The sequence below is a fragment of the Penicillium oxalicum genome, chromosome V, assembly GCF_001723175.1.
Source record: "Penicillium oxalicum strain HP7-1 chromosome V, whole genome shotgun sequence".
In the NCBI taxonomy this organism is placed as follows: Eukaryota; Fungi; Ascomycota; class Eurotiomycetes; order Eurotiales; family Aspergillaceae; genus Penicillium; species Penicillium oxalicum.
In genome coordinates this window covers 2,430,725-2,452,506 of record NC_064654.1, presented here as the reverse complement: position 1 = coordinate 2,452,506, position 21,782 = coordinate 2,430,725, and the positions used below count along the sequence as shown (strand labels likewise).

The following is a 21,782-nucleotide window of genomic DNA, read 5'->3' as shown; positions in this document are numbered from 1 at the left end:
TTCCTCTGGATCGAATCACGGCGATACGCGAGGTCAGAGGTGATCCCGAAAATCTTTTTCTCAGATGAAACAAAATTATGACGTTGCCCCCTTCATGAGCGAATAACTGTTGAACGTTGCTGCTGAGGGTACCGCTATGCCAGGTAGCTTCATTTGAAGCCCGAGTGATACCTTGGTAGCAATTGGCACTGCAGCCTGAGGCACCAAGAAACGTGATTTGGTGTTCCTCATCGAAAGATCCGCTTGGGGGATGGTATATCACTTCACTGAGTTTATAAGTTGCTGCCTGTACAGAGCACCAAGCTTGCCCCGTGGTCAAATCGGCCAGGTGCAATACATGTGACTGTCATTGTTTGCTTGTGCGACATTGTGAGGCTGTTGGCTCGGGCGCGACTCCCCGCAGGCCGGCGGTGTCAGTGTGCCACTACGACGCGCTCATTCTGAGCGAGTCACTGGACACTGTTTGGAAGATATGCTTCGGTCAAATGATATGGCTTTTTGATTCTTACCTCACTCTGGCTTGACTGGCTTCCGGGTTCTCCCATCGGCCTTTCTACGAACTCACAAACGTCTTTACGACTTTAGGGTTCTGAAGCTTCACATCACCTAGATTTCCTACTGAAGCCAAAATGGACGACGCCGAGTATTTCCCACAAAGATCGCGTGAACTCACAGGACTTCTTACTCAAACTGTTCTGTCAAGCCCTGTCGTTCAGTGGATCTTGCCTGCCCGGATTCGAAGCAGGCATCACAACGATGTCGTATTCGTGGGTCAGCGTCGAGTCCAGGTCAAAGAGGCTTCAGACCAAGGATTCCTGGATGATATCACCGAGAAAAATGACTTCGACTACCAGATAGTCGGCGCCAAAGTCATCAATGTGAACACTGAACTACCATGGGAAAGTCAACTACGAAACACGGTCAGTGACGGTCAAGTGAAAGAAGCTCCCTTTACGACTCAAGATCTTCCGTCTCAGATGCTTGTCCTCTCACTTGAGATGAGAGAACTTCAATTCTTGTACTACTCGATCTCAGGTGATAACAAATTTGTCACGTTCCGCCGACCTTTGCCGGTTGACGTGGATTTGGCTGAGAGGTTTGGGAAGCATCTTGCCGTAGATCCGAAGTGAGTGCGATGTCAGTTATCTACTCTCCCAGCTGTCAATTTATTAACCAGAATTTCTCAGGTCTCGTGCAATCGCCGTTGGTGCTTCACGGCATTACTTTGGCTTATTCTTTTTGAAGTCTTCCGCTGAAATTCGGCACCAGATGTCCGAACACAGGCTAGATCCTATTGAGAGTGTAAGAAATGCATTTTTATTCTTGGTGAGACTCATACTAATGAAATCTCTGCAGGAACATTTTTACACATGCGAGGGTTCCATTCAGTTCATGGAATTTCTGTATCCGAAGGCTGCAGACGACACCATGATAATTCTTCTGGTCGTTTCTTCTACAGCAGATGGCTCATTCGCAAGAATCTATCACTGGGATGAATGTGATATGAGGCCATCTCAGCCAACTATCGTAGAGTTCAAACTCCGCAGAGAAGATCGACTGCCCACCATGATTGTTCCGTTGACTAAGGAATCCTCCTTCCTGGTCGTCACAAGCAGGTCCATGGCAGTATACCCATCAGACTCCGCACACCCTCGTCCGACAAAGTACCCGCTCATCGCGCCGGATGACACGTTCAAGGAAACCTCTCTGTGGACCCAGTGGGCCCGACCCGCACGGAATTGGCTGTACAGTCGAAAGACTGATGGGATCTACATGTGCCGTGAAGACGGTTGGATCTATTTTCTTGAATTCGGCAACGAGGGCGGCCTCGAATCCCAGACCAGCCTAGGTCAACTTCACTGTGACGTCGATTCCGCTTTTGACATCCTCGACGTTGGACACGAGGGAGGAGACTTCATCCTAGCTGCGGGAAGCATGGGGGATGGGGGTCTCTTTATTCAGGAGGCTCGCAGCAAGCCTCGATGTGTTCAGAGATTTCTCAATTGGGCCCCAGTCACAGACGCGGTCATGATCCGGGCAGAAATCCACGAGGATAGAAAGAACGACGTGTCAAGAGATCGATTGTTCGTCTGCTCTGCATCTTCCGCTGCTGGGGGAAGTGCAATTCACGAGCTGAGACATGGATTTGAGGCACAAGCCGGCTACACCATATCTCTGGATGACTTCTCTGGCGTGCGAGACATGTGGGCCTTCAGCGAAGATGCCAACGGAGGCGCGTATCTTCTGTTCTCTCACCCTACATCCACATTGGTTCTTTTTATGAACCCGGATTATGAAGACATAATATGCGCGCTGGATGAGAATGAAACAGGGTTTGAGAATGCCTTGACACTGGCCGCTGGCTTGACACCAACCGGTGTTCTTGTTCAAGCCACTCAAAATGGCACAAATTTCTTTGTCCCTCTTCATCCTGAACGCAACTCTTCCATTCCCCACAAACTCGGGGCGAGCATCATTGCTGTCGCTGTTGATAGTACGAACTCAGCGATGGTCGTAGCTGATCGGTCCGAGAATGGTCTCAGTCTCACATTATGTCGAATCATACTGACAGATTCTGCTGTCGATCTGCAAAAATCCGAGCCCTTCCAGATTGAGAGAGAACCGGTCTGTCTGTCTCTTCAATTATTGGGAAATACCGAATTTCTGTTTATGGGCACAGTTGATGGCACAATCTTAGTCTTCTTTGTTGAGAATGACGCCTTGAACTATCTCTTCGAAGCCGCCGTATCGATTGATCCGAACGACGAGGCTTCCCGAGCAATAGATAGTTTCGCTGTGATTCGCCATCTCGATCAGGGATTCTTGCGAGCTCATTTGCTTTGTGGTCTCCGGGGCGGCGTGTTGGTACCATTTCAGATTGATTTCAACGCTCCTACCCTAATAGGTACGGAATTTGATCCTTTGCAGTGACCTATTCATACATACAAGAACAGCTGACTCTCTATCAAGGCCTTCAACAAGCTCCCGCAAAGCATGTCGGAATGACATCTGTTTGGCTGCAAGATCATGGCACATTTGCCATGCTAGTATGTGATCACGAATTGTGGCATGTTTCCACTAGCGCCGACGGTGATTTGAACGATTGCTTCATGTCAAGAGTTTGGATTACAGAACAATCGAATGTATGCCTCTTTACCAACTTCGTGAGTGTAAGCTGATGCTAATGCCTCATTCAGCCTGCTTACTTTCCTTCCCGAATCCATGCGTTTGGTGTCATCAACCAGAGGAGACAAAACGCAGCCCACTCTCTTGGACCCCTTTTCTGCTTTGCCGACAATTTACTGCTTAATTGCTCGTTGGGGCGTGAGAGCAAGATTGTGCCGCGTCGGATCAGCGTACCGGGCACTGCTCGAAAAATGATCTACTCTGCGAACCTTCGCAAGCTCCTGTTGGCTTACGATACAAACGAGGCCGAAGATCCCAGCAGCCCCAGCGATATCTTTTCAAGATCTTGCATGGCGCTGGTACACCCTGACGCACAAGAGCCTGTGAGCCCGCCAGAGAGGATGCAGATGCCAAAATCATCCGCCGGCGAGAGGATTCTTTGTATGATGGACTGGAGTTCTGAAAGAGATGGCAACGTCCATCACTTAATTGCAATCGGAACATCTCTTCCTGAAAGTGCGGCGGACGGTGCTCGTGGTCGCCTCATTTTGCTGCATGCTTCTAATTCGGGCAATCCGCCTGGTGTTCGACTCAAAACTAAACACGTCCAAGACTTACATCACGGTCCTGTTCGGTCCATTGCGGCATATGAAGATACGCTTCTCATTTGTTCAGGAAGAACCCTTCGGCCCATCGCGCCACGAGGAGCATCGATCAAGTGGTCTTCCAATAGCTGGGTGGAGCTCCCTTCTCCTGCAGTCACCATATCTGTCTCGAAGCCTTTCGTTCATCTTACCACCGCCCGACATGGATTCGTCGTTTTGGAAGTGCTCTATGATGGAAAACGTCACTCTTTGAAATTAAGAGGACATGACTCGGTACCTCTTAACGGACTTACTCATTACGTTACACCCACCGAGCCTTCTATTGTATTTCTCAGCGCTCGCGGTGGTAGCATACGCGCTGGGAGGCTCTCAAACAATGTGAAGCTCGGGACCGCCCCAATATTTGTGGCCCCTGCTCCCGATGAGGCTTCTATCTGCGACTCCATTTTGCTGTTCATACCCAGTCTAAATGGTGATGTTTTCCCCAAATCAGCGTGGCAGCGAGGTGGCTCTGTTTATGGCATAGCTCTCAATGGATCGGTAACCCGCTTTACGATCCTTTGTGAGGATGAGAGACGTCTTCTCCTTGCATTGCAGGATTTCTGTCAGAAGGACGAGACACTCTGTCCATCCTTGGCCGCACGCGAAAGGCGGAAGAAGCCCATGTTGGTCGACTCGAAGAAGGACAACACCCAGATCAACGGAGACATTCTTGTCCGGTTGGCTCGGCAAAGGGCGGACTATCTTGAGGAGCGGATACATGCCCTCGATCACAAACGGGGCTCACCAACCTATGAATCCTATATGCGCATTGCAGCCCAGAGGGCTTTAGGGCCCTCGGACAACTTTTCTCAGCAGATTATCGGATGGATCCGACACCTTCTACACGTTGCTATGTAAGAACAATGGACATGCCCTGGTGTGATGTGGTCCAACTTCCACTCGTGTACATCTTGAGAGTGTTTGATGGGGAAACATAACAACGGCAGATAGTATGCCTTCGAGGTATCTCTGGACGAGCACATGCCGCGGCTGTCTGCATCTGATCAGGCGCTCGAATTATTTCATCATGGGTAATACCTAAAACCTGTTCGTGCACAGAACACCCCGGAAGACATGGTTTCAAGGAACACATCCGCCTCTCAGCATAAGGAGGACGTCTAGGGTCGAACATCGGTAGTCATGAAATGTGCCTGATGTTTAACACGGTAGCCAATTGAAGCTACGCTGCGCCCTTTTCCCGTCTTTGTTCACCGGCCATTTTCACTCACGGGCAGGCATGACATTCAGTACACCTGAACACACACCGCAAAGCGACATTCTTAGCCATACAGAGTGAGAGCCGCTCTGGCATTGAGTTTGTTAAGAAGCAAGCGGCAATGAACGCACGATTTTTGAGTGGTGCATTCCCATGTCCAACATAGTCTTCATGACAGGCCCATAGATACAAGTAACGCTACCTGTGGATGATGGACTGCCCGAACCGGGGGACCAAAGCTGATGATTACATAACAACAAAGCCCCACCACCTCCCGCCTGCAGTCGATGGAAATAATTGCTGCTTGTCTCTTGATTTGCCGCCCACTTTGACCATTCTTTGTCTTTCTTTTTGGGGAGATTTGAGCTTGTCGCTTCAACTTGGCTGCTTATTTTCAGCGGTCAGCTTCTTTGTCAATCCATAATTTCTGACGGCCGTTAGCACACAAGCGTGCAGTCGGCTTGATTTGTGCGCTCGCTGCAACCTCCCGAGTGCACCTCGATCCGGATTTAAGAAATTACCCGAGAACATCCTTTCATACATAATTCAGCAAAATGGCGCCTAAGAAGAAGGGAGGCAAGCGCCAAGAAGAGGACTGGGAGGCTGATCTCGGCGAGACCGCTGCTCCCGCTCAGGCTCCTGCGGAGGAGCCTGCCCAGGATGGCGGCGAAGATGCTGCTGAAGAAGAGGCCGGTGGTGGCGGTCTCATGGCTGCCCTACGAAAGAACAAGGCCCGTAAAGCTAAAAAGGGCAAGCCCGTCAACGACTTTGTCGAGGGCGAAGACGCCGGAGCCGATCTGGCCAGCAAGCAGCCAGAGGAGGGCACTTTCGACGAAGATGATGTTTTCTCCGGCAAGCCTAAAAAGCCTATCAAGCAAGTGGAATCTACACCGGCCCCGGCTGCCGATGAAGGCGAGTTCCGCGTGAAGACCAAGAAGGAGAAGGAGAAGGAGAAGAAGGAGCGCGAGAAGCAGCGAAAGAAGGAACAGGTGAGTCAATGGATCGCCTAAGGTCTCCCTTTTGTTGATTGCTTTGTGATTCAAGTTTTCCCAAATCTGACCTTTGAAATCTTTCCATTCAGGCTGCCATGAAGAAGAAGACCACACCTGCCACTCAAACGTCCGAGCCCGCAAAGACTGTCACGGAGGAAAAGAAGGTTGAAGCTGAGCCCGCCGCAGCGGCCAAGACTGCGGGCAAGGCCAAGAAGCTTCCACCTCATCTCGCGGCCCTCCAGAAGCAGCAAGAGCTTTTGCGCAAGCAGCGCGAAGAGGAAGAGCGCCGAGCCGCCGAAGAGAAGGCACTCTTGGAAGAGCAGGCCCGCAAGGATGCTGAAGAGGAGGCTAAGCGTGAAGAAGCCCGTCGTCTGAAGAAGGAGCGTGAGCGTGAGAAGAAGGAACAGCTGCGCCGTGAGGGTAAGCTCTTGACAAAGGCTCAGAAGGAGGCTCAGGCCAAGATCGAGCTCAGGAAGAAGCACTTGCTTGCCTCTGGTGTCTCCGTAGCGGGCCTAGAAGGTGGTGCGGAGAAGAAGCGCCCTGTGTACGAAAACCGCAAGAAGAAAGGCGGCAAGAAGCAAGAGGACGACCTAGAAGCCGCCGCTGAACGGGCTCGTCTCCAGCGTGAAGCTGAAGATGAGCGACGTAAGAAGGAGGCTGAGGAGAAGGCCAAGGCTGAGGCTGAGGCTAAGGCTAAGGCTGCTCCCGCAGATGAAGATGATGCCGTCGAGGACTGGGAGCAAGCTGCGGAGGCTGACGACGATGTGAAGGACAGCTGGGATGCTCCTTCTGACGAGGAAGAGGAAGCGAAGCCCGCCACTAATGGCACTGATAAGGCTGTCAGCGAGAAGAAATCGGAAGAGGAGGACAGCGACTCCGAGGAAGATTCTGACGAGGACGACTCGTCTGAGGAAGACTCCGAGGATGAGGAGCAGTCTGCAACCCAGAAGGCTATTGCGCAGCGCAAGGCTGAGGCCGCAGAGCGCAGGAAGAAACAGCACGAGGAGGCCTTGGCTGCTCGATCCAAGGATAATCTCCGCTCTCCAATTTGCTGTATTCTCGGTCACGTCGATACCGGAAAGACCAAACTTCTCGACAAGATTCGTCAGACCAACGTGCAAGAAGGTGAAGCTGGTGGTATTACCCAACAGATTGGTGCAACCTACTTCCCCGTTGATGCCTTGAAGCAGAAGACTGCAGTCGTCAACAAGGATGGTGCCTTCGAGTTCAAGGTTCCCGGTCTTTTGATCATTGACACGCCTGGTCACGAGTCTTTCTCTAACCTCCGTTCCCGTGGTTCCTCCCTTTGTAACATTGCCATCTTGGTTGTCGATATCATGCACGGTCTTGAGCCCCAGACTCTGGAGTCTATGCGCTTGCTCCGTGACCGCCGCACTCCTTTCATTGTTGCGCTGAACAAGATCGATCGTCTCTACGGCTGGAAGAAGATTGACAACAACGGCTTCCAGGAGAGTCTCAGCATGCAAAGCAAGGGTGTCCAGAACGAATTCCGCACTCGTCTTGAGGCCACCAAGCTTGCATTCGCCGAGCAGGGTTTCAACTCTGAGCTGTTCTATGAGAACAAGTCTATGGCCCGTAATGTCTCTCTTGTGCCCACCTCCGCCCATACTGGCGAGGGTGTGCCCGACATGCTCATGCTTCTGACCAAGCTGAGTCAAGAGCGTATGACCAACTCTCTCATGTACCTTTCCGAGGTCGAGTGTACCGTTCTTGAGGTCAAGGTGATCGAGGGTCTTGGTACCACCATCGACGTGATTTTGTCCAACGGTATTCTCCGTGAGGGTGATCGCGTTGTCTTGTGCGGTCTGAATGGACCGATCACAACAAATATCCGTGCACTGTTGACGCCTGCTCCTTTGAAGGAACTGCGTCTCAAGTCGCAATACGTTCACAACAAGGAAGTCAAGGCCGCTCTTGGTGTCAAGATTGCTGCCAACGACCTTGAACACGCCATCGCCGGTTCCCGCTTGCTCGTCGTCGGTCCTGATGATGATGAGGAGGACTTGGAAGATGAGGTCATGACCGACCTGGAGAACCTGCTCAGCCGTGTTTCTACCGACAACCGTGGTGTCACCGTTCAGGCTTCCACCCTTGGTTCCCTGGAGGCTCTCTTGGAGTTCCTCAAGCAGTCCAAGATTCCTGTGGCAAACATTTCCATTGGCCCTGTTTACAAGCGTGATGTGATGATGGCAGGAACCATGCTGGAGAAGGCCAAGGAGTACGCCGTCATGCTTTGTTTCGATGTTAAGGTCGACAAGGAAGCTGCTGCTTATGCCGCCGATGTTGGCGTGAAGATCTTCACCGCCGACATTATCTACCACCTCTTCGACGACTTCACCAAGCACATGGCCGCTTTGACCGAACAACGTAAGGAGGAAGCCAAGCTGCTGGCTATCTTCCCCTGCGTCATCAACCCCGTTGCTGTCTTCAACAAGAAGGACCCTATCGTTATCGGTATCGATGTCATTGAGGGAAGCTTGCGCATGCATACCCCTCTTGCAGCGGTTCGTACCAACGCTGCTGGTCAAAAGGAAATTGTCGATATCGGTCGAGTGTAAGTTCCCTGGAGATTTAGGATTGCGTGTTTCTGGGATCTGTAACTGACATATTGACTGCAGGACATCTATTGAACGTGATCACAAGCCCATCGCTGTGTGCAAGAAGGGACAACCGTCCGTGGCGGTTAAGGTCGAGGGTCCCAACCAGCCCATGTATGGCCGTCAACTCGAAGAGAGTGATCAGCTCTACTCGCACATCTCTCGCGCAAGTATTGACACGCTGAAGGAGTTCTACCGCTCCGAAGTCACCATGGAAGAGTGGGCTCTGGTCAAGAAGCTCAAGCCTGTCTTTGACATTCCATAAGTGCTTTCCATTTGATGTCGTTTACAGCGACAAATCTAGCGCTGGTCCCTTGAGCATTGTAAGGCGTTCGTGTGATGAGTCTGACGGTCAATGCGGCGTCTGAAGAAGGGTTGGGCCACCCGACTTATTGAATCTGAGACTCGTCATTGGATGCAGGGCTGGATTGGATAAAAAGCTATGAAGATTTCATGAAACTCGCACACCACGAACATTCACGACTTGCAATTGGACGAAGCTCAAAAAGAATTTGGACCGAGCAGTTTCCATTACTGTACATGATATGAAATAAAAGACAGAAATACACACGTTCCACTTTTTTTTCGAACTAGTCTCCTGAAATTCACCTACTTTTATAACTACCGCCTAGGTACCGGATATCTCTCGAGGCATTGCTGCCCGATTCAGATCTTCTGTGAGGTCGTACCCTAGAATATACATCTCTCAACCAAAAAACTAGAGCACCTCTGTTCCTAAGCATAACGATAGGTAGTCTCCAAGCAAGCCCGCTTACACTTCGCCGCCTTCCCATCGCTCCGTCTTACCTCCTTTCTTCTCCCAGTCCAACCAACTCCCGTGGTACACACCCACTTGGTCCTGGTTGTAACCAGCCTGCACAGCCATCTGCGCCGCAAAGCGTGCCCGCACACCCCGCCTTCGCCTTGCAGTAGAAGATTATCTGCTGGTCCGGCGACGGGATCGGCTTTGGGAAACCGAAGCGGGTCTCAAACTCATCCTCCGCCAGATAGAGTGCGTCACCCTGCGAAGCGAAGGGGATGTTGACGGCGGTTGGAATCACGCCCGTGCTGGACAGCTCGGAAGGTTCACGGACGTCGACGAGGATGACTGGATTGTGAGAGGGCGACTGGGTGGAAGATGGGAGAGCGGCGGTGATCTAAATCCATCCAGTTAATTGCTCGTCCATGTCAACCTCGGGCCCGTATGCGAATGGAGGGATGGTGTCTCTTGGGAAGGGAAGAAGGCCGGGGGTCTAGAATAGACTTCACTTACGTCGTCGAATTCCCACTGTCGGAACTTTGGACCGGGCTGGTCGCTGTTGTGGCGGAGTTGATTGCTAGGAGAGCATGAGGTGGAAGATACAAAACGGGGTTTTTGTTGAGATTGTAGGAGTGAGCAGCAGCTGTAGGTGGTGGTGGAAGAGGAGGAGGGTGTGAAGCCTCGGCTGGTCGCGGGGAGAGCTGAGCGCGCCCAGCTCAGTGTAGGTGCGATGGAGGCACGAGACGATGTGCTTGAAAGCTGCGAGATGGATGTTCCGACTGAGCGCCGAGATAGTTGTCTCAATGACACCGCCATGGTGTGTAGAAGAAAGTATGTGAGCTTGTTGGCTGGGGGTATTCGGCTTGACTAACTGTCGGTCTTCATGTCGGGAATGCGGAGAAAGATGGACATTGCAATGTTAGTGCCATAACGTACCGCCTTTTCCCTCGTGGCGACTGGCGAGCGATCGACTTGCGTTTGGAGAATGCCAGTGAGCACATTATGAGATGACCACTCGTCTGCTTTTCAACAACGCATCTTGTCTTGAGAGAAAGTGAGGCTAGGCAGTAGGTTTAATCCGGTGCTAATAGTGATGGCTCTCTAGAGCTCTCTCATCACCAGCAACAATCCTCAACCCGGCTGTAAGGCTTAGCAGACCAGAAGTACATTTTTGAACAGAACGTCAAGTAGAATGCTCAATCGATTCTAGTCGATGATATTCTCCTTCCTAGGGAGTATTCTTGGCGAGAGGAAATAGTGACACATCTTGGGACTTCCCGCTTAAATCAATTGTCGAGGATGCAAGGTAGCAGAAGAAGAAATGATCATTAATATTATTCTAAAAATGGCTTCGAAGCATCTCCTTCATGACATGGTGGAGAGAGAGAAAAGTCAGAGCAGCCTCTGAAAAAGGCAGCAATGCCAAGAAAGAAAGAAGAATATAAAGAAACAGAATCCAAGTGTTCAGTCACACCATTTTGACTCAGACCACTCTATACACACACGGGGGTATAAGGAAGATGAAGGCAGACGGTCTTTCTCAGTGCTCCGATGAGATTCCTCGGGGCAATCATGGCGACTTGTCACAGAGCCATCCCGAAATGAACAAAAAAATGAAGCAAGGACCAATGCGACGCCGGACTGAGGGGCGAACATTGGAGGGACGGACAGGGGGGGATGAAACGATCCCCCCATCTCCGGGACAGAAAGGTCATGCGGGAGGTGTCGTCGGACCTGAGATCTCCAGCGGATTTGAGGCCATGGATTCCGGCTTGAAGATTTTACATTAACTCGTCAATCAATACTTTATGCACGAGGGCGGAAGGTAAGAAGGCAGTCATCCTGTGGATCTTTTGTTAGTTATCGGGCAGAGTGAACACGGTGGAAGGGGCAATGGCATACCTGGGGGAAGATTGTGGCGAAAACCTTGATGTCCTCGGACTGAGCAGTCGGAGTGTGCTCCCAGTCCATCTCCATACTGGCCTTGCCAATCATGGCCATCAGGGACAGTTGAGCATAGGTCTGACCCAGACAGTAGTGGGGACCAGTGCCAAAGACGAGCCAGTTCTTGGACTGCTGCTCAGCAGTGCCGGTAATCCAGCGGTCAGGGTCGAAGGAGTCGGCGTTGGGGTAGGCCTCCTCGTCGTGAGTGGCGGGCCACACTGAAGGAATGATCATAGAGCCCTTGGAAACAGTGATCTTGTCGGTAATAGGGAAGTCCTTCTTGACCAGGTAAGGGACCATGATGACTGGAGGGCGGTAGCGAAGGGTCTCCTTCACGACGGCACGAGTGTAGGTCATTTGGTCCAGCAATTCCATGGAGATTGGGACCGAGCGGTCACCGTTACGGACAGCCAAGTTCTCCTCGCGAACCTTGTCGAGCACTTCGGGACGATCGGCCATCAGCTGGAACAACCAAGTAGACGCAGCACTGGTGGCGTCCTGGGAAGCGAACAAGAACGTGAAGATGGTCTGAGCAATCTCGTAGTCCGAGAAATCACGCAACACCTGCGGAGGCTTCTCGGACGAGTCAACGGCAATTCCCTGGGCGATCTTCTCCCGGTACTTGGCAGAGTCCTGCTGGGCCTTGACCCAGGCGTCCATGATACAGGTGACCTCCCCGCCAGCGGCCATACGGGCCTTGCTCTTAGCAGTGCACTTGCAAAATTCGTCCAGGACCATGTCGGCGGCCTTCTTACCATACCAGGTCTTGGTGAAGGGCAGGATGATCGGGAAGTTGACGAGCTCAAGAGCAGCAGTAATCAGATAGTAGTCGTCAGCAACCTTCTGGACGGCCTCGTCAGACATGTAGTATCCGACAAAGGTTCGGCAGGACAGCGCAGTCATCAGCTCACGGAACTCGGGCATCCAAGGAGTAGGAGTGTGCTTGGTAGCAGCCGACTTCTCCACGAAGCGCTTGAAGTACTCATCAAAGACCTCGGCGGCGCGGGGCAGATAGCTGGCCAGAGCCTGGCGAGTGAAGAGGCCGTTGAGGCCCTTGCGGTATTCGACATGCTCCTTGCCGTCCAAGAAGACCCAGTTCGATTTACCCAACAGCTTGTGCGCAGCATCCACAACGCAGGGCTTGACGTAGTTGGGGGAATTGAAGATCTTGCGGGACATATCACGGGTCGAGGCGATCACAACGAACCTGCAAAGGCCGGTTATTAACATGCGCCTCCCGGTGAGACACCGATCGAGATGAAGAGGGGCGGACTCACTTGTGGAAGACCGAGACACAGCTCAGCTCGCCGCTGTCCCATTTCGCCTTGTACTCGGTAAACTTGGGGTTGACGGACTGGAGGAAGGGGCCCATGAAAGGAATCTTGTAGGCGGGACCGACAATCTTGCCCTTGAGGTAGTGGTACTTGACTATATGTTGTCCAAAAGAAAGGTAAGATGTAATCGTTAGCTAATTTGCCCAGTGACGAACGCTTTATTGGAGATTTTGCACGTAGGCAGGGTGATCAAAAAACAGAAAGAGGAGTGAGGAAACTGTGGATTCAATCGCCGTGGCATTGGGACACCTACACTGATCGTAAACGACTGCTCCGAGGAACAGGGTGAGGATCAGCTTCCACACTGTGAAGCCATCCAGAATCGACGCGACCAAGCCGGCCGGCGCGAACAGTTGAGGCGAGATTGTCGCATCCGCGGACGGGGAGACGAAGCTTCCAGTCATGTCGACCATTCTACCGGACAGCAAACGATAGGAATATGAAGTAGTCCTCAACCGCTCGATTCCTCAAATCCTGAGCAATGTGTGGGATCAGGAACTGGCGTGCTCTCTGTACAGAAATGGACTGGACAGGTGGAGAGAAGAGACGGGAATGTCGGCGACCTCGAAATTCATGGGAAATTAATCAGGGGCGGAGAACCCAAATATTTGCATGGGCTCTGCCTCCTGACAGGCTGACGGTGATCCCGTCGTATTCGCATCGCCTGATTGGCTGCCGCCCATGCGATCGCGTCGAAAATGGGCAATGGCGGCCGGGGCCAAAGATGACCAAACCCAAAATTACCAAATTGGGATTAGTGCCTTCCAGGGAACTCGGATCTTCTTCTTCCCGTGAGCGGCAGGGGATGTGGTCCCGGTGGCATGACCTGCAGTGCCGTTCAGGCTGTACTTTTCGATACTTACGGTATAAGCCTCGAAATGGCGAAGAACAAGATTCTAGCAGTGTGAACTCATGGGATGGGTATTCAGGATTCTTGAGTGAATTGAGTGCCCTGCCTTATTCGTAGATAACTCGAATAGGAGTCTGACAAACTAAATGCAGGCACCGCCGGTAGCCCTGGTACCTGACAGCCCGGCGAGCCTCGACAAACATCCACCCACTGAAAAAATATATACATCTGCGGCAGAGCCTCCGCCGTGGAGTAACGTAGCGACCACTGGATGGAAGTGACCAGGCATCTATGTACCTGGTACTCAATTGCACCGACTTGTACAATAGAAATCGTAAGAGAATGAAAAAAAAAAGATTAGAACAATTGCCGACGCAGAGCGACAAGAGTGCTCACGATTTGTGTCTTCAATTGAGCTAGTACTACCGGGCACTATTGTCAAACCTCCTGATACTAGAGACAATGACTCTTTTTACTCAGTACAAATGCCTGGGAACTCTCCCCACGGCAATGATCAGCTATCAGTACATTTGATCTGTTGCCCTATCGGAATGCAATTCTTCCACGCGCCGCCACTCCAGCAGGCGCCTATCCCCGCTGTGGCCCTGATGATATAGCGCAGTAATAACGACATTGATTGCAGTCCTGTTCAATGGTGCACAGTCTTCTCAGTTGAAAAACTGCTGTCATAAAATGGTCCATGACTATGTTTGACTCATATGATTCTCGTACAAGTCACCAGTCAACGCCGGGTAAAGGGTGTGTGTACCTTAGACGTGTGAGGTGAGATTACCTCTGTTGTCGCCACATACGTAGATATCGAGCAGATCTCATGCTTCCACCTTATATATTTGGCGACCACTCCTATACATCGGCGGGAGCTCTCCCTCGGATGACGTCCGAAGTCGGAATAGAAAGGCTGTTGATCATAGCCGAGAGAGCTTATACAGCTCCAAGGGATCACGAGAAGGGGCCATAAAAAGGGGCCAAAAGAAGGGGCCAAGTCTAGCCCAACGCTCAAAATAATTCATTTCGTATTGCATCCACGACACACTTATCATCTGCTCGGTTAAAATCCATCGTGGTGTGTTCTGGTGACGTCTCACCAGGCAAGAAATATATGGGCATCCAGTCGGGGGGTGCCGGCCTTGTCAGTATCCAAACCGGTGATGCTGTCATGTCTGACTCTAGGGCTAGCCAGCTATGGCAGGGCTGCCATATACAAGTGAGACTTTACTGGAGATCGCATTGGATTTATCTTTTTACCTGGAACGAACAAATCATCCTGATCTTCAGACATCAGTTGCCATTACAGCGCAGCCCGTGTGCAGGCTTGTGGTGAAACCTCGTAGAGTATATGGGATTGCAGAAGCAACCCAACACACGGAAAAAGGTAACGTCTTAGCAGGGTTCGAGATCAGGAAATGTTGGATTTCATCGCGACGGGCCTGGATGCTGAGTATTGATCGTCCAAAGATCAAGAATGAACATTGGTCATCACATACTTCCATCATCGTTATATACAGTGCACATGCATTCCTCTCGTGTTTAGCGCCCACCAAATCCGAACCATCCCCGCTTCTTCTCCTCTGGGGCGGTGGAAGGTACCTGCTCTGGAGTTTGGACAGTAGCCTGTCCCGGGCGAGGGTAGTCGATGTAGTTCCATGCCACGTCCAGGAAAAGAGGCTTGACGGGGACGGGCTGCATCTGGGGCGGATACGGCACCAAGTTATTCAGATCAACCGCACCGAACTGTTGCAGACATTCCACCAACGGACGGCCTTGACTCGAAACCGACTTGGCTTCAAGACGCTCAAGGGTCACAAGACCGCGATACCGGGCAACGAGTCCACGAAGGATCGACGCCAAAGTGTCGACTTGTATCTTCGAAACCTCAAGCTGGGGAGGACCCTCGGAGCTGATGGAAGTAGGTGGAACGGCAGATCTAGAAATATCGAGTGCCTGAGCAAACAGTGCCAGAGACTCAGTCGGCTTGCCGAGGACACTGTATGATCGGCCCAAAGCGAGGCAACTTTGAGAAGAGTGGTTAGCTTTGGGGAAAAGGGGCAAGATGAACAAAGTGAGACCTACCGGAGGGCGCGGAAATAGCGCCGCTTGGCTTCGATGTCCTCCACAAATGCCGCATCGGCTGCAACACCTGGCAGTTCGAGAATGAAATCCAGACTCTGCAAGGTCGAGTCGTACAGCACCACACGTTCCCGTAGCTTGTTCAGCTTCTTGCCATTGCTGGCACTGTGCTTGGTGTTTTTGGCGTTCGAATCCTCTTCAAGTGTCAAGCCATCGTGCTCACCACATAGCACCCGGTTACGACCAACGCGCCAACCCACAAGATTGTAGTTGACCGCCGTTCGAGTGATCTGAAGTGCCTGCAATCGCTTATCTCCAGGGTCTACACCCTCGTTGGTCAGATCGTCAATAGCACTCTTGGTGGCATCGACTGCATCCTGGCTGGCAATAATTACATTATCGTACGCAGCGGCCCGATCTTTAGCACTGGCGGACTTGCCATCTCCAGCCAGCCATGCAGCAAGACCATCCTCGGCGGAAGAAGCCGCAGCTAAAGCTTGGGAGATTGAAGCGTCCTCCAGCGGGACGGTGCGGGATCTCCAGGTTACAGACTCGGGCAGTTTTTGTACCTCACCGTCAGCAGTTCGCCGAGTTCCTGCGGCTTCTTCGGCAAGGCAGGACGGATCAATCTTCTCAACTTCCGCACGAATGTCGGAATTCGAGGGGAAGAATTGAATAGCCAGAGATGAACTCGGCTTTGACCGCGGGAGCTGCATTTGATAAGCCGCATAACGCAAGCTAGGATCAACAGTTCCAGTCAGGAGATCGCGGAAAGAATCCTTTTTCACACGCTGTCCCAGTGCAGTGTAGACCACACGTGCAATAGAAAAGTCGTGTAGACACTGCTCCCACTTGTGCTTCTCCAACCAAAGCGCACCGGAGATCGTAGCCAGGTAAGCACGAGCCTCCAGAATGTCAATGTCTGTAGCGCCGGTGGTCGCTTGATCGTGAAGCAAATTGACAAGATGCTGCGCATACCCAGTGGCTTTTTGTAGTCGAGAGATAATGTGACGCCTTGCTGCACCCGTGATTCCTTTGGCTGATGGGTCGGCGGAATGTGTGGACTTCTCGTGCATGGCTTGCGCCCAGGCTCGCTCGGATCCGAGAAGAAGGAGATGCACATAACTGAAATGTAGAATTGATTGATTAGGATCCAGACTTTGAGAAGAAAGATGGGTGTTCATACGAGACATTGGCCCCCAGGTTCTCAGCCGTTACAGCTGGTTTGGCAGTGTACTTGCGGCCTTTCGGAGTCGCTTGCCCAAGCTTTTTTCGCAGCTTATGAAGCTTGCGGGTAGCATGTGCACGGTAGGCATTGTAGTCTCCCGCAAGAAGCACCTCCTCGCGCTCCTTGAAGATGTAATCCGTGATCTCCATGACGGCAGTCAATCCTGTGAGATTGAGGGGTGCCGAATGTATCACCCCCAGTTGGTTGGGGTTGGTGGGTATGCAAAGGCGGTGCCTCGTTTCGGCCAAACGTATGGCCCGATCTGCCCGGCAATTATTTGCAACCTCTCCGAATCTTTTGCATAGTTAGCCTTCATTGCCACGAGCTGCCTTGTGCACACCTCATTGCTCGCCACTCGCATAGAGATTATCGGGACATCTTATTCCTTCACAAAGTTCTTCATATTTGACCGTCCGACTCGCTGTAACCTGCGCGGGCCATCGGATTTTTCCCTCCTTGGTACGGAATGGCACCATGTTTCAAACAGCTCGCTCCAGCTGCCTGGACTGGCAGAAAAAAGCTAATCATATGGTCGATTCTGTAGGGCACTGCTATACGACATGACGCAGACTGCGGATTCTTTCAGGTGACTCCAGTCTTTGACGTCGCAACATCCGGGGGTGATGCTCGAGCGGGCGGCCGGCTGCCTCGAGAGCGCAGGAAGGCGCTTTCTTCGAGACCCAAACAGCACGATTCGGACCCGGAAGAGCTTGTCCAGGAATTTCTGGAAGCAAAATGCAGTGATCGGAGAAGTTGCGAGTTATTTAGTCACCTTGGCGCTTCCATCCAGCCAACACCCTTCGACTCATGGCTTCCAATCCCATGCTACGGGCAACTCGGAAAAGGATGGCGGATCGCCATTTCTCGACTTTCTTTATCCTCGAAGGACGCAAGACTTTGCACTAGAACGCCTCTCGCGTCATGGAAAGCGTTTCGGGGGGCGTCGAAGGAAGCGCGCCTTGGTCGGCTTCTCAAGATCGTATGCCTCGAACGCCCCGTCCCCGTCCCATTATATACCACTTGAGGAACCGCCTGCAACCGAATCAGATTCGCAGAATGTGGGAATGGAAGCAACGAGATCTTCTAAGAGGTATTTGCAAGAGTTTTTGGCGAATCAAAAGGCCGAATTCGATCGAGCATGGGTGCTTTACATCGCTGCCGGACGGCCATCAGACTGTCGATCTGCATTATGTGCTTATTTGAGCCGGTCCAAGAGTCTTGTGGATCGAGAGAGAGCTTGGGAAGCATTTGAGGGGATCCCGGAGGGAACACTCGGGGAAGACGACTTTTTGCATGCCGCCGAATCTCAGCTCAGCTCCTCTGACCCTTCGAAGTTGATCGAATTGTGCGAGAAAGGGCTTGAGAAAGGCTTTGGATTGAAATGCTGCACACTGGCGTTCACCCGATTTTGGAAAGCTCGCAATTGGAAGCGCACACTGGAGGTTTGGCGCTTAGTGTCTCAGTACGCCGATCGGGCTCCTGGTTCGCCCTGTCGGAAACTGATAAGCGAACTGGAACAGGCTCGTTTGTCCTGGGACGCCGTGGCCCTGGGAAAATTCGTTCTTCGGAGTCAGAATTCAGATGCCCGTGCGCTGGCTGACTTTATTCTTGGCCATATCTTCCGATACTCCTACATGCTTCGTTCTGCATCAGTGGGGATCTTGGTAGAGATGTTTCGAATCTACCATGACTTGGGCTTCTTGAAGCCTGACTATTACTTAAAGACAATTAACACGTTTCAAGCGAGTGAGGCAAGGTCGGTTTTTATACGGACCGTCGTCTTTTACCGCATTATGCGCCGCCAGGAGCCCGATCTGAAACCACCTCAATCATTTTTCAGTGCACAGCTGAGGGCTTTTGCGCAGTTCGGAATCACCGCGGGCGTCCGTTATTTTTTGGAGGAGATGAGGCATTTTTACGGCAAGCCGCACCTTCAAGTGTACAAGGATGCCATGCAAGCCTTTGCATACGCGGGTGATGCTGAACAAGTCAATTTCTTCTTCAACAAACTTGTTGAGGATCATGGACCTCCCCGTAGCCGGAAGCTGCTGGCGCCCCTGCTGGATGTTTATGCGCGAATGGGAAACGTGGAAGAGACTCAACGACAGTTTGAAAGAATCTCCAATGAATTCCATCTCCAGCCCAATGATGTTTGTTGGAACATCGTTCTCAAAGCCTATGCCAACAGTGAGGACCTTGCTGGTGCGCTATCGACCTATTCGCGAATGCAACAATCTGGTGTATCCCCAAGTGCCTACACTTTCGGCACTCTAATGGCACTCTTTGCAAGACGCGGGGACATCGAGAATACGCGTCATCTCCTGAAAGAGGCGGAGCGCCACGGCGTTGAAATCACAATGCCTATGCTAGACATGGTGGTGCAGGCATACTGCGCCAACGGCCTGCTACCTCAGGCTGAACAATTTGCTGTTGCTTGCCAAGAGTTCAATGTCAGCGGTTCCCCAATAGGATTGTGGAACACACTTCTGTTCCAACATGCATTTAGAGTGGATTTTGTCGCCATGAATCGCGTTTGGCAGCTTTTCAAATCAGCTGGAATTCGCCCCGATGCGATCTCGTATGCCAGCCACATGCTCATCCTCGCCCTTGTTGGTAAAACTGATCGAGCACGGAAGACCTTGCGAGACCTCCATAAAAAGCGAGTCTTTCAGGCTACCGACCTGCACTACGCAATCATTCTGTACGGATACCTCAAAAGTCGCAACCGGACCATGGTACAGGTTATTTTCAGGGAGATCGAAGAGCGCTTTGGTCAAACCGAGGCAAGATCCAGTCTCTTGGAGCTCAGAGGTCAAATTGAGCATGATCTGGCCATCCGTGATGATTCCGCCAAGTCCAGCGCCGAATTACGATTGAGGAATGCCGAACATACGTTATTGTCGTCGCTCACATCGATTGATCGCCTCACAAAGAGCATTAAGCTTCCATCGTCGAAGGCTCACGTCAAGGCCGCCTTTCAGGACTCCTACTACACCTACCGCATCAAAAACCTCGGTCTCGATGGTGCAATTGACGAAGCTCGGCAACTCTTCAACGATTACTTCGATGCGAAGAAGACGATCGCGACCAGTGGAACAGGATCTGAAACACCCCCAGTTCGATTGGTCTCTGCCATGATGTTGGCGTATTTGCGAGCAGAGCAGTACGCGGAGGTAGAAAAGTGCTGGCAACTTGTTCTCTCCAATACTGTCAAAGTGGCAAGCCGTATTGACCTTAAGGAACTGATGCGATCCCAGTCAGCTGCCGAGTCGCCACCTGTGCGTGGCGCCACGGCAAGAAGCCCGTCGCCTGAAGAAAACAGTCAATCTCCAACCTCATCGAACCAATCTCCCGAGAGTGGCGATGCCTTGACACATGGCTCCGTTCCTCAGGACCAAAACGCTGTGCAACGAGAGACCGACATCATTCCATCGCAGCGCTATGCACTGTCGCGCCCTCTATCCATCTATCTGCGCGCGCTGGCATACCAGAGCAAGACAGAGCAGATCGTCGACGTTGTTGCTGAACTTGAACATTTTGGTTTTCGATTGAGCACATTCAATTGGTCTACCTACGTCCAAATGTTGGCGGCTTCAGATCGCTTTGATGACATTTTGGAGGCTTTCCGGGCATTCGAGCGCCAATTTATGCCCAACTTTCCCGACTGGAGGCGACTCCAAGCTGGACAAGGTATCAAACCTTTGGGTGTGCCATTTACCATTCAGCAGCTCGAGGACCCTCGACATTTCCCTCCTCCATCTTCGAGCCTCGGCAAGGTCTCTAAGGCCTATTGGAGCAATATCGATCCAGGTTTTATGCAGCCAACCTATGTCTCCATGGTGTATCTGGCTGCTGGTGTGGACCGCATTCGAAGCCAGAGCATTTTGAAGGGCGGTGAAGAACTAGAGCAGTTGCATGCAGTAGCTCCCAAGACAATCACTGAAATTGGACGGATGCCGTATCTACGTGACAAGTTCCAGGGTGTTCTCATTCGACATCGGTCCCACCAAGCGGACAAAGATGGCCAGAAGCAGCCTCGTCGGCAAACTGTGGCGGCAAGTGGCATACTGGGCATTCGCCCACGTAACCGGAACAAGAAGGCTACTCGACGATCCCGACAATCTCTTGACCTAGAGATGGCATCTCTCCCCGTCGAAACCTCATTTGCTGATAAAGAGGCCGACAAATCTCGCGACGCCATTCTTGGCTCTTCATCCCCCGGAAGTGAAAACGATGTCTTTGCCGCAGAGGATCGGGTTGACCTCGAAGCGGCCATTCGAGGCCGCCATGCTCGGCAAATTTATCTCAAGAAGCTGAAAGCAGTCTCCAGAAAGGCTGCTCGCAAGGCTGTGGATGACTCATCTTCCAGTGTTGAGACCTCAATCGCAGCAAGCATGGATGCCAAGCAGGGCATTGGCGGAGAAGACGTTGGAGATGAAAGCCTAGCTGAGCATGCAACCGAGTCCGTTGAAGTCGCCCATAAGATTTCACAGTCTCAGGACGAGAAGACCCCGTGAGGGGACCTCGTGTGTACATTTATTGTTTTGTTGTATTAGCCTATGTATACCTATCATCCGTCGACCGATAGATTCCAATGTACCATATCTCCAATTCTACCATCGCCAGTCAACGGATATATAAGGGAGAGTGTGCAACACAAGGCCATTGGCTGTATCTATGGATAGGCATTTCTATTCAAACCTCTGTCTTGATCTACATCATACACACCCTCTGTGATTCATTGTTCTATCCAACACTACATCCAAACCTGTATCTAGATCAAAATTAATCCGAGGCGGCAGAGTCCCATCCAACAGGTGAAATTTCACGCAAAACCCTTCTGATGTGCTAATAGCACGAATCGATGCCCCCTTATTAGATGAGTGATGCCTTGTATCGTGACTCAGTTATTGTTGTGGCTGACTGCCCTCCAAGTCGAGCAGCAGCCCTCCACTCAGGCTACTGGTACTCAGGTACTT

At 51.7% G+C, this 21,782-nt stretch overlaps 6 protein-coding genes across 6 annotated transcripts; 3 read left to right on the top strand and 3 right to left on the bottom strand.

The window, feature by feature from the left end:
- Window positions 1–629: 629 nt before the first annotated feature.
- POX_e06877 (uncharacterized protein) lies at window positions 630–4,631 on the top strand (the record flags this gene model as incomplete). Its single annotated transcript, XM_050115692.1, has 5 exons — window positions 630–1,126; window positions 1,188–1,302; window positions 1,357–2,905; window positions 2,971–3,047; window positions 3,198–4,631. The coding sequence occupies 5 exons, from the start codon at window positions 630–632 to the stop codon at window positions 4,629–4,631; spliced, it is 3,672 nt and encodes a 1,223-aa protein (XP_049968152.1).
- A 912-nt stretch (window positions 4,632–5,543) lies between these two features.
- Window positions 5,544–8,864, top strand: POX_e06876 (Eukaryotic translation initiation factor 5B; the record flags this gene model as incomplete). The annotated part of the gene is made up of 3 exons (XM_050115691.1): window positions 5,544–5,978; window positions 6,071–8,556; window positions 8,621–8,864. 3 exons carry the CDS (start codon window positions 5,544–5,546, stop codon window positions 8,862–8,864), a joined length of 3,165 nt encoding a protein of 1,054 aa, XP_049968151.1.
- A 538-nt stretch (window positions 8,865–9,402) lies between these two features.
- Window positions 9,403–10,175, bottom strand: POX_e06875 (uncharacterized protein; the record flags this gene model as incomplete). The annotated part of the gene is made up of 2 exons (XM_050115690.1): window positions 9,403–9,756; window positions 9,873–10,175. 2 exons carry the CDS (start codon window positions 10,173–10,175, stop codon window positions 9,403–9,405), a joined length of 657 nt encoding a protein of 218 aa, XP_049968150.1.
- Window positions 10,176–11,165: 990 nt separating this feature from the next.
- Window positions 11,166–13,050, bottom strand: POX_e06874 (Cytochrome 61; the record flags this gene model as incomplete). The annotated part of the gene is made up of 4 exons (XM_050115689.1): window positions 11,166–11,201; window positions 11,262–12,510; window positions 12,581–12,731; window positions 12,891–13,050. 4 exons carry the CDS (start codon window positions 13,048–13,050, stop codon window positions 11,166–11,168), a joined length of 1,596 nt encoding a protein of 531 aa, XP_049968149.1.
- A 1,985-nt stretch (window positions 13,051–15,035) lies between these two features.
- POX_e06873 (uncharacterized protein) lies at window positions 15,036–16,952 on the bottom strand (the record flags this gene model as incomplete). Its single annotated transcript, XM_050115688.1, has 3 exons — window positions 15,036–15,519; window positions 15,579–16,700; window positions 16,762–16,952. The coding sequence occupies 3 exons, from the start codon at window positions 16,950–16,952 to the stop codon at window positions 15,036–15,038; spliced, it is 1,797 nt and encodes a 598-aa protein (XP_049968148.1).
- Window positions 16,953–17,426: 474 nt separating this feature from the next.
- On the top strand, window positions 17,427–21,320 carry POX_e06872 (uncharacterized protein; the record flags this gene model as incomplete). Its single annotated transcript, XM_050115687.1, has 1 exon — window positions 17,427–21,320. One exon carries the CDS (start codon window positions 17,427–17,429, stop codon window positions 21,318–21,320), a length of 3,894 nt encoding a protein of 1,297 aa, XP_049968147.1.
- Window positions 21,321–21,782: the final 462 nt, after the last annotated feature.